Source organism: Cupressus sempervirens, chromosome 9 (assembly GCF_028749045.1).
Source record: "Cupressus sempervirens isolate cs-2001-9-10 chromosome 9, ASM2874904v1, whole genome shotgun sequence".
NCBI classification, from domain to species: Eukaryota; Viridiplantae; Streptophyta; class Pinopsida; order Cupressales; family Cupressaceae; genus Cupressus; species Cupressus sempervirens.
In genome coordinates, this window is record NC_143126.1 from 700,989,507 (window position 1) to 701,001,703 (window position 12,197).

A 12,197-nucleotide genomic window follows, 5' to 3' on the forward strand; every position below is an offset into this window, starting at 1 on the left:
TGCGAGACCGGGTGGTGGAAGCGATCAAAAGAACTCTAGGAAGAGAGAATCTGCTTGTTTTGCAATTCCGAGACGGTGGAAACCGAACAATGCTTCATTTCGGAATGCGAGGCATACAGGGACATCAATGAAAAATTTGCAGATATCCTGTCCGACAACCCATGGTACAACCTATTCAACAAAGAGAACATTGAGAAGTTTAATGGTCCCATCATCAGCCTTCACAAAAAGCAAACTGAATTAACAAAGTCGGTGTAGTGGGTATAGCGTCCCATAGGCTATTTCTCAGCCTTGTGGACGTTAAAATCTCATCTATCTATCTATCTACATCCCACCTCTTTGTATCCCTTTCTTTGTATTCTTTAGTCTTGTGCGAGACGAGACGAGACACAAATTGTAATGCACAAACACCAAATTCTCTGCTCTTTTTAATTGCAACCTATTGCGCATCACTGAATGGATGAAAGAATGTGTGCAACAATTTCTCTCTAAAGCGGATGAACTAACAATCTATGAAGACATGACGTGTAAAAAATTTAAATAAATTTAAAGTTATGTATCTTGAATCTTAGAATTTCTAGTAATTTATGAAAACAAAGGAAACTAATAACAATTTTATAAAAATTGAACTTACTTGTGATATCACTTTGATTGCAGAAGTTGCAACATTTGGAATCTTTGGCCATGGACCACTAACTATGAGCATCCTTCCTAGATCAATGACAAAGAACATCATTACTAAAAGAAATTTGCATCCACAAACTGTATGAACTCAGCCGTAATCAAATCGCGCATTTCATCATCAAGATAGAGTCTTTCAAATGTTGCCTTGTATCCATCAGACGCTTTTATGTCTCTATAGGGTGGTAGCCTTTTTGGTAGATAAGTATATTGGGTGCTATAGTATTTGGGCAACAATGCATAGGCAAGCAAATGTAGAGGAGTGGTCATTTTGTTTCATCTTTCTATAATAATTGCTCGCAACTGTTTGAAGAAGGTCTCTTGAGGATCTTGTTCCTTTTCATTTACAATTTGCTTGATCTTCTCAAGCATTAAGTCTATGCCATCATAGATCTCTCCACGGCAGGGCCTATCCATGTTTGTGTAATGGGCGCAGTGAGATTAATGAGATATTCCACACATTCCCACGAATTTTCATCCAATATCCTCTTCCTTATTTTGGTTGCCCTCTTAGTGTTACTTTGCCTTTATATAGCCCAATTGTTGCTGATTACCATCTTGGTAAGTGCCTCTTTCACTTGCATAAGTTGTCTCAAGATGATTATATTTGATGCAAAACGTGTCTCAGCAACCTGTAACAAAAATAGAGCAAAAACAATACAAATTGTTTGATACATACTTGATAAAAGAATACATCTCATTACATAATTAGAAATTGTAAGATACTATTTTTTGAAAAATTAACTAACTTGAGTTAAAGTTTACTTACCTTCAATACCTCCAAAGGTGAGAACATTCTAAATATCCCTCGAGTCATGTGGTGGTTTGTGATGAACATCTAGATGTCCTCAGCTTCTACATACACCTCCTTGATCTGCTGAATACTCTTCCCAATCTTGTGTAGCATAAGATTGAATGAAAGAATTGCACAAGGTGTCCAAAAAATATGTTGGTATCTCTCTTCAATTGACAAACCAACAACTCTACAATTCTCTACATTGTCCGTTATGAGTTGGACAACATTTCTTGCACCCACTTGTTCAATGGCCTCGATTAGGACATTAGCAATAAATGGCCCATCTTTTACTTGCCCCTCACAATCCATTGCTTTAAAAAACATTGCCCCTTTAGGGGACACCGCCAAAACACTAATCAATGAATGATTTCTAGCATCTTTCCACCCGTCTAAAATAATTGTTACTCTGTCTCAATCCATGAATCCTTGATGGGCTTCAATTGCTCATCAATCAAGTTGACCTCATCATCCAACAAGGTGGTTCGTACTCTCTCAAAACTGGGACCTGAATACCCTGCAGGTGCTTTATTAGCACTTCTCAACATCTGCTTGAAACATGGAGAGTGAACAAGATTAAAAGACAACCCATTTGCATACGAGCATCTTTCCGCATCAATGTTGGCTATTTCCCTACTTTGATTTTGAAATGTAGTTTCAAGTGGTCCCTCCATAGTTACATCGCCTTGGGGGACGAGGGAACAAGGGACAAGTTTCTGGGATGGGGGGATGGCAAGGGGATGGCGGGGGGACGATGACAGGGGACTAGAGGGGTTGTTTTTCTTATTTTTATTGCCATCAATGCCATTTTGTCTAAATTCCTCTCTCTCTCCAGCTCACTCATGCTCTACAATATATTTTAATACTAATGAGTTTGGCATAAGTGCATTTTTTTCTTGGACATTTCTTCACTCCTCTACTAGAGTATCCACACAGATGACCCACCACATGATAATATGAACTGTTTCTTTCTACATCACAACCTCGACATTTCCAACGGAAGCCACCACTTATTGGAAGAGGTTGTATAATATCCACATATTTCCATAAAAGAGAATAAGATGTGGGTTCTATTCTTTGCGGGATATTGGCATTTCCTACCAAAGAAGATGTAGATCCCTTTAAAGCTCCTTTTCCTATGATAAGAAATTGTATACATATTGACATATTGTTATTGAGAATAAATTTTTAGGGAATATAATGGCTAGATCTTATTGGCAATGAAAGACAATTGAAAATAATAAAAAGATTAAATTAAACATTGAAAACAAAAGCAAAATAGAACAAGAACTTACCTCTTCCTGCCATTGTATGCTTGCAAAGATGTAGTAATGAGATTCAAACACTTTAATATAGCTGACAATCCAATCTTCCAAATCCTCCTTGCACAAACTTACTTTTGCTCAATCACCTATTTGCACACCACAAATGATGTTAGAAGCCAAAATAACCTATTTACATTCACTTTTTAGGGCTGTGAAACTCAAAACATTATCAAATTTGTTATAAAAAATGACTTAAAAGCCATCCAATGCCGCACATTCACCCGGGTTTGCCTCAAATTCAATCTGGGCAATGAAATTCACTCAGGTTCGAGTTTCTAGACTGTGGGTTCGAACCACCCCCTGGGAATTGGAACCCTGACCAAATTTTGGAACCAGTATTTCGAACTGGTTCGAACCCAAGCAGGGTTCTCTAGGCAAAACCACTAACCTAGGTAACTAAGTTTTTTAGATTTTCAGAAGAAATAAAAACAATGCATAGAAATAAATGGCAATCCACACTCTTATGTACAATTTTCCAAAAATATACAATGAATTGTAGTTGTGTGACATTTATTAAATATCTGAAATGCAAGGAACCTAGTATGCATGTTGTGTCTCAATAAGAGAAGGTATTGATCAAGAATAAACCCAATATTGGCGTGGGTCTCGCAGACCTGCAAAGGTGTAACACTGGCCAAACTTGCACTAGCAATGTCTCAAAAACAGATTGCAGCCATGGATATCTGAACGCTGCTCCGCATAAATGCAGCCCTTGATGATTGATGCCAATCACTTTTACTAACCCAAAAAATGCTATTTATGCCTTTGAATTACCAAATACACTAGCCATCTCAACCTCTTTTGAGTAGAATTGATCTTCAGCACACACTGTCGACTCCCAGCAGCAGATTTGAAGGTTTTCTATGCTCAAAAATTTAACTCTAATACTAAACTGATTCAGTATTGGAACAACCAAACATGTTACGATTCACCATTTTCAAGAATGGCTCAAAGTGCAAACAAAGACATGGCATCCAACCATGAAATTTCTTCAAAACCCTCAAGACCAACTTTTCCATAAAATGCAAACAAAAGATATCCAAGAATGATTTCATTTACAACAAGCCACTGTTTATATAATAATAAAACAAATCTTCCTTATCACTCCAACAATTAGCTTCATGAAGACCCTTTTTACTTAAATGACCTTTGCTTTATACTTAGGCTCCTATTTGAATAATATAATTTATTAACTATGTTGGTTTTGGAAATGATCTTTTCATCAATATCATAATATTTTGACACACAATTTCATTGTTTCCTATGATTTAAGATTTAAAACTTTTCAACTCAGTTCCAACGAGCTATGACACTAAGGCAACCAATATACAGTACTAGGAAAAATACCATCCTTAGCGTATTTAATTAAATAATAATCATAATTCACCTGTCTTGCAAAAATGACTGAAGAAGCATCAAAATCCAAATCTAAGAGCACACGAGTGATTCCGATGAAGAAAGATGATGGATGAACCTGACAAGGTGACTTACTAAATTTAGATGCTTCCTCCAATATTCTTGGAGTTTAAACCGGAAGCCAAAAATAAAACTTGAGAGCATTATTCAACTCTAACTCTTTTGAGCTCATTAGAACCATCCATTGACTTACTACAAATGGAGCCATAACCCTCAACGGGGTCCTCTAATCACCAATATTAGCTTACAAAGACCCACTAATAAGCTAAATCCATCCGCTATCATGGTCATTCTAAAAGGGAACATTACAGTTGCTTGAAGTGATAGATTTTGCAAAACAATAGAAGCACCTCAAGGGTTTTTATATTTTGTACCAATTTCCAAGAGGTTTTCTGATTTGCCATTCTATGTTCTACTACACTCCATTTCTGGTTTGATAAGAACTTTAGGTTTGTTATTTTATGTGCTTGTCATATGTTGTATTATGGTGTTTTGTCAAATTTAATTTTTATTGTTGGTTTGTACTCAAGAAGGTAACTGCAACACTTGGGTGTCACTTTAGAACTGTATTGCAGAAGATTCTTGTCAGTAAAGTACAATGAAAACTGATTGAGGGATGACCTTCCTCTGATTTAAGAACATTATTTTTTTTCATGTTCAATAATTAATTATTTAAGTTTTAGCAAGTATAGTTCTCATTATGATTGGGGAAGTTGAGTTCTCTTTGGGTTGCCATGGTAGAAAGTGTGTTGTCTTCTCAGCATGTTCCTTCTGTGGACACAGTCATCAGACTACATCTGTGTATGTAGTTTTTTGTTCAAGACATGAAATCTCACTAGAAATATTTGCTATGGGGTTTGGTGCATTGGAAAGGTACAGTTTACTCCTGATCTTGCTGATTAGATGAAAAACCATTATTATGAAATTTTAACAAAAAATAAGGCAAATGGAAAGAAATCACTTGCAAGCTTTCTTAAATGGGGTCTGATAAAAACTTGTTTTGGGCTTGGATATTGCCCTGAAAAACAATGATACTTTGAAGTGTAAATATACAAATGAAGATTCATGAATATTTATTATTTATGTCTTTGTTAACAGAAATTGATCTAGTGACTATGTGAACATAATGGCATGGCTGTATATATGCAAAAATGAATCTACCAACAGGGCTGAGATGTCACAATGTCACTTCCTCACAATTTTCTAACAAACTAGACACATTATATGGTCTATGTACAAACGAAAAAGAACAGAGGGTTGAATGAGTAACTGGAATTTGGGAATTAATTTAAGAGATTCATGGGCTCTGTTCCAAGAATTTCTGGGACAAGGTGGTCCTGCATTTTTGGAATGGTCAGAAATTGTAGGCCTTTTGCAAGGGAAAGGTAGCGATGAAGTTCAAAAAATATGAAAACTTTAAAAATATCGAAAATTTCAAATATTCATATGATAAATTTATAATAAAACATATTCATTATTTAACCACATCATGAAACATTAGAGCCAAATTGAGAATTCATGTTTTAACTTCAAATTTTAATGAAACTTCAATGTCGAAAACAAAATTTTAACATCATTTTATTTTAGTTTTTATTAACAATATGCATATACAACAAAATGAAAATGCCAAAATGCTACATTTGCAAAATAACAAAATCTAAACTGCTAGATCTATGGCTACTGTGCCTCTTACCTTATTTTCTCTAATGTAAATTTAGACTATGAATCTGAGTCACTGATAATAGAGGATCTAACTCATGTAATGGAACCCCATCCAATCCCTTTTGTGTCTCCTTATTATCAGTTTTGTGGCATCTTTGTAATGAATATCTCACTGTGCAGTTAAACTTTGTTGATACTCAGGACTCTGTCAATCCTAAAATTACTGAAATCAGGCTTACTGTACCAGTACACTGTTCTAGCCGATATCTCCAGTTTTGTTCCTTAGAGCTTTTCCTGTATTGCAAAGTAGCTGATGCTATTCCAGACATAGATTGATATGATGTTGTCGATGGTTCTGAATGAACCACATAACCTGAAACCACCAAAATCTTAATTGCAAATCATATGTTCAACAAATAACTATCCTGTCACCAGTACACTGAACACTCAGTAACTTTAACTGTTCAGTCCAATTCACTTTTGGTATGGCTGATCCATCTCTTCCATTATGCTGCGTTTCCAGCAATGAGAACACCACTTCAACACTTTGTACCCTCTGATTCAATCATCTTCGTCATAATGCCAACACAAACTTCACTCATCTAGAGTTTTCACCTACATTGGAGTTTTCATTATGTGTTTGCTCTTTCAGTTTCCTATAATTTCTGCCCACTGAAAATTTTGATAAAGGTTTTTGGACATTTTTTCGAGCACATTTCACTTAAGTGGAGCAAGTATGTTTGAATAGAATATTTAATATCTGTCCTGGTGAAGCATGTTATGGAATATTGGCCTTGTTTACAAATGAATTATGCTGCTGAATTGATGATTACTTTTTAAACACCTTTTCAAAGTATTTGATCTGTATAAAAAATTAATACTGGATAAGCTGTACTTCGACACTTCAACACTTTGTATGCTGTGTTTCCAGCAATGAGAACACCACTTCAACACTTTGTACCCTCTGATTCAATCATCTTCGCCTTAATGCCAACACAAACTTCACTCATCTAGAGTTTTCACTTACATTGGAGTTTTCATTATGTGTTTTCTCTTTCATTTTCCTATAATTTCTGCCCACTGAAAATTTTGATAAAGGTTTTTGGACATTTTTCGAGCACATTTCACTTAAGCAGAGCAAGTATGTTTGAATAGAATATTTAATATCTGTCCTGGTGAAGCATGTTGTGGAATATTGGCCTTGTTTACAAATGATTTATCCTGCTGAATTGATGAGTACTTTTTAAACACCTTTTCAAAGTATTTGATCTTTCTATCTTAAAAATTGATATTGGATAAGCTGTACTTCGAAACTTGTTTGCAGCTGCTGCCTATTTTTTCAAAATATGCTTTATAACCGTTAGCTGGTGATAAATTGTTTCAAATTTTTAATAGAAGAAAAACCATGTTCAGAGAGGAAATGAAACACCCAGCAATTGATTAACAGATTGACATGAGCTTAATTCAATTGAAGTTTGATTGGGTGCAAATCTATGTTTTTTCCAATTAGTCAATTGGTAAGTAATATTCCTTTGCTTCTCTGGTTTTCTAGACACTTCTCTGAACTATTTAGTGTTTTCTATGTAAGACATGAGTGTTCTTTACTTATGTAATTATAAGCTTCCTTAGTCTCTGCATGGGATCCACATTACCTGAGAAATGTGAGAAATTTATCCAGTATATCGATGACTTGGCTGTTATTTATAGTGAGGTTCTTTCAGAAGAAAATAACTTGTGATTTTTATTTACATGTTTTTGGTTCAGATAATTTTGTCTCAAGAAAAGAAGATACATGAACTAAATGAGCTCGTGAAGATCTTGCAACAACAATTGACAGATTGCGAAGTAGTCAATATTCAGAACAGAACTGAAAGTATTGTTGACTTTGATAAGTGGCACCAACTAAGGAAGCAAGATATACCGGAAGACTAAAGAGTGGCTTTATATGCAGGCAGAAATTTGTGTGGCTGTTTCTTCGAGAATTTGACTGCTACATGTAGGGTTTCTTGGGTCAGCATTCTGATAATTGTATTGTTGCCGGTTCTTCAAAAAATGAGCATCAGAGATGATGCAAATCACCAACGAACATGGTTAACTTTCAATACCTCGTCTGTACCCTTACAAAAGTCCATATCTATACTATAATAACTTGGTTGATATTAATTTGGACAAAAACAAGGTGTTTTTTTTTGTTTTGTTTAATTATCCCTTATTTGGGTCACCAACTTCAGACCGTGCTGTCTAGAACAACATTTTATTGTTTCTGGTGCATGGCATAATTCTAACTTCATTCTTTTGGTGGTTTATCATTCTAGTAATATCAACCCTCAACATTTGCCGAAAATGTCCATTGCAACTGCCATGTGTAATCTTTTGATGTCTATTGTAATGGCACGAATGGATTTGTAGACAGTAACCTACAGTGGGCAGAGATGTGGATGCTCTCTGACATAATGTGGTAGTGATAGAAGCAAAAACTAGAACATTGAAGCACAAATTTATGTTGTGAGTGAATGCCAAACGTTCAACTCTTTTATCTGAAGAAGTTTTTTTGAAATTATATTGTCTAAGTGAAATTTTATGATTAGGCATTACCTGGACTTTTCGTTAAGCTTACATTTAAAATTGTCTACTGTAATTAGCTTCAAAGTTTTTGGTATTCCGACCGAACAATATAAGGAGTCTTAAATTGATCATTCTATTCATACACCTTGGTGACATTTCTTGAGGATTACTGACAGCCTAGGGATGCATTGCATAATGGTACCAAGAATGCTGTGAAGTTGCAAATAGTATACCACTATTAGAGTTCTACTCAACTGAGTTGAATTTGTTAGATAGTTTTGGTGCCTTTTCTGCAGATTATAGATTTTGTATTTGAGTGTTAGTATTTTATATTCCTATACACGCAAGTTCTATTGAGTGCTAATATTTGTTTTTGGCTATTAAGTTTATTAGGTAACTCTTACTGTTGGGTGTATAATTGTGTCTCTATAAGATTCTTGTCAGTTATATGACAGGACAGAATTGTACGAGATAGGCGTTTTTGATTTAAAGCATTCAATTTCTTCTTATTTGTATACAAGCAAATATTTAGGGAATCTCAAACGCACTACACTTCTGCAACTCTAGTTTCTTTTGGGTTTCTGGGTTTGCAGTGTACACATGTTAAGTTCTTTTCCTTCTCTAGGCATATTACAGCATTCTAACTGCCCAGCATCCTATGCTTGCATATCTTCTACACAACATGAGATCTTGATAGCAATATGTGTTAGAGGTTTTCAATTTGCAGACCAAGTTTCATGGATATTCACAAAATCCATTTCTATTGTGGAAAGTTCTGTAGTTTGTTGAAATATATTGGGGACTTCATGTTAGACATTTATATGGTTGTCCAATATGCTCAATATGCGTTGATTCATAAATCCATATTTTGAATACCTTTTGATGCAGGAGCATCCTATGGGTCAAGCGGTCTTGCTGCACCCAAAAAGGTGTGCCTTTGTTTTGTTGTGCATAGCAGATCAGCTGTTATGTTTGTCTTTCTTTTATGTGCAACATTAATGTTTGATGTTGTATGTGTCGGTTTTGGAGCTTAAAAAATGTATTTAGGCAACATAAACCACACAGGCACATAGGCTAAAGCAAAGTGTTAGCTCTCAAATAGAATGTGAGCCTGTGTGGAACTCTGCAAATAGAGCATGTTATTTGGATTTCGTGTGTTGCCTCACATGTTTAATAATGCCATCCAGGGTGCAATCGATACCTTTCAGATGGATTTGCAACGGAACCATATGGAGGCTGGCAGGTGGAAAACAATAAATGTCTTGTTTGTTATTTAAAATTATGCAGGTTGTCAGACATGTGCAAGTGGCACAGATGTATCTTGGGAATGATCAGGAAATCAATAGATGCCAAATTGGAATTTGGAGCACGATGAAATCTTGGAACTTTATTTACAGACTAATTTTTCTGGACTCTAGCACTGGCACTTGGTAAGATCAAACAACACTGTAGCAGCATAAGTACAGACATTTTTCTTTCTGGGAGGTTTGTGAGTTTGTGTTATTGTCAAGGCCGAGCATAATGATCATATGTATACTTGGGCTTAAAACAAGGGGATAGGTCACGACACAGTCTCTTCCAGTAGGATGAATATCTATTCATTGGGTATATTAGATTGTTGAGTTCTGTACATTTTGGAGTGCTCAGTAGTGCACAACTTAAATGTTACACATGTTTGCAGTTAAATTGTGTATGGATATCAATTGTTCTTGAGTTGAGACCCTCACATCATGAGGGATGGGACTGGGATCATGTGGTGGTCAAATTTGGCAGAACGAATACCCCCAATCATTAACTCATTAGATGTTGAGTTGGTAGAAGTTCTTTTGTGAATTATATAAATTCCTCCATTAAAAATAGAAAAGAAAGTGTATTAATTACATACCAATCTATAAGGTGATAATGTAATGCGTAGCTACCGATGAACCATTTTTAACACATTTAAACAATGTGTAGATTTATGTATAATAGGTGTTATACCTATTTTATTGCAAATGTGCATGACATTTAAGCCCATCTGGCCTGCAGGTGGTGTAATGCTTTTTAAATATAAAAGAGATTGTGCTCGCCAAAATTTTCATTATTTTTATTTGCTCTTGTGCTTTGTATAATTCTACACTAGTGAGCTGGTTATTTAGTTGTCTGCTAGTTTTTTGCATCACCTTTTTAAAGAGGTTTGAATTTCATATAATAATAATAAAGCATAAAACTTTTAAGAAAATTTTGTTGATATTATATGGCTAGAGGTCATTGTGTCAAATCATTCTTTATGCAAGAGAATGTAATGATACGTAGTTTAATAGAAGATAATATTTGTTTATAAGGAAGGAAATACATGGTGATCTAACAATTGACGGGCATAAGCAAAATTTAACTTTGACTTATCAATATGGTGTGAACTTTCTGATACTTCGCAGAAAAGGGAATATTTGTATGAACTATTTAGGCATTCGGGTTTAGTTGATGTTATGACATCAAGTTATGTGTAGTTATTTGGGTTTGAGACGCTTCATCTATAGTGTGGTTGAGTTGTGCTATTAGTATAAAACAAAGAGATGCATCTAATGGAGTTGTTTGTTGTCACTTTTCATGCTACAATTTCAATGCATTTTCAAATTAAAAAAATATTAAGATTGAGTTGCACAATAAAGAAGGGTCTAATATTGGCTGTGGAGTGATGCGCGAAGGAAATTTAGAGAGCTCGTGTGTGCTTCGTTGATTCCTAGTTTGGGCCTCCACACACAATTTGGACTTCACTTGTGCTTCATTAATTACTAGTTTGGACCTCTACACATTGCCTGTGAAGTCCGTACGTACCTTGTCAATTCCTAGACTAGGCTGACATGCACCATCCATAGACTGAATGTGTCTCATTGATTCCCGATTTAGACCTCCATTTTGTTTTGTGTGAATGGACTTTATGCGAGATTTGTTAATTGAAAGTTTGAACCATTGTTTAGTGTGTCTAAATCTTGTGCGAGTTTTGTTTGTGCCAGTTTGGGTCGCACAATCTTATGTGTGCTTTATTTAATGCTAATTTGTGCCTACATATGATGTGTATAGACTTGCTTGTATTTCGCTCAATGCTAAGGAGGACCTTCACACTCTCTATAAACCAATGCATTTTTTTTCTTTGCTGGTTTGGGTTTCCGCACATTGTGTATAGACCTTATGTCTATTAGTTTACTATTAATCGGGCCTCTATACACTTTATACAACATTAAGCTTGTGTGATTTATTTGTTTCTAATTTAGGTTTATACACATTTTGCAAGCCTTGTACTTGGTTTGTTCATTATTAGTCTGGGATTTAATCCACTATATTTATGCTCATGATGTAATCATTACTAATTTGTCTCCATGCATGGGCTTCTATGCACTTCATTACTACATGCAGACCTTATATGCATAATTTGTTACTGCTTCAGGTTTCCACACACTTTGCAAACCTCGTGCTTGGTTTGTTCATTATGAATGTGGGACTTAATGAACTACATATACACTCACGCTTTATTCATTACTAGTTTGTGTCTACACGTGTGGGGCTCTGTGCACCTCATCTTTACATGCAAAGCTTGTGGGCTTTGTTTCTTACTAATTTAGGTTTCCACACATTTTGCAAACCTCATGCTTGGTTGGTTCATTACGAATGGAGGACTTAATCCACTACATATAGGATCATGCTTCACTCATTACTAGTTTGTGTCTACATGCATGGGCGTCTATAAACTCCACCACAACATGCAAATCTTGTGT

General features: G+C 35.3%; 1 protein-coding gene across 11 annotated transcripts in view; it reads left to right on the top strand.

Annotated features, from left to right (window-relative positions):
• The window catches only part of LOC149540656 (uncharacterized), a 51,361-nt gene extending 40,830 nt beyond the window's left edge, over window positions 1-10,531 (top strand). For 5 of the 11 annotated variants that reach the window (XM_089801746.1, XM_089801744.1, XM_089801748.1 and 2 more), the window contains 2 exons: window positions 9,331-9,371; window positions 9,630-10,531. In XM_089801746.1, the coding sequence (XP_089657872.1) occupies window positions 9,331-9,371; window positions 9,630-9,699 (111 nt within the window). In that variant the 3' untranslated portion in view covers window positions 9,700-10,531. Of the gene's footprint in view, window positions 1-7,641; window positions 8,435-9,330; window positions 9,372-9,629 lie in introns of those variants that run through there. The other 6 variants (XM_089801743.1, XM_089801740.1, XM_089801739.1 and 3 more) reach the window with 2 other exon arrangements.
• The last annotated feature ends 1,666 nt before the right edge of the window (window positions 10,532-12,197 follow it).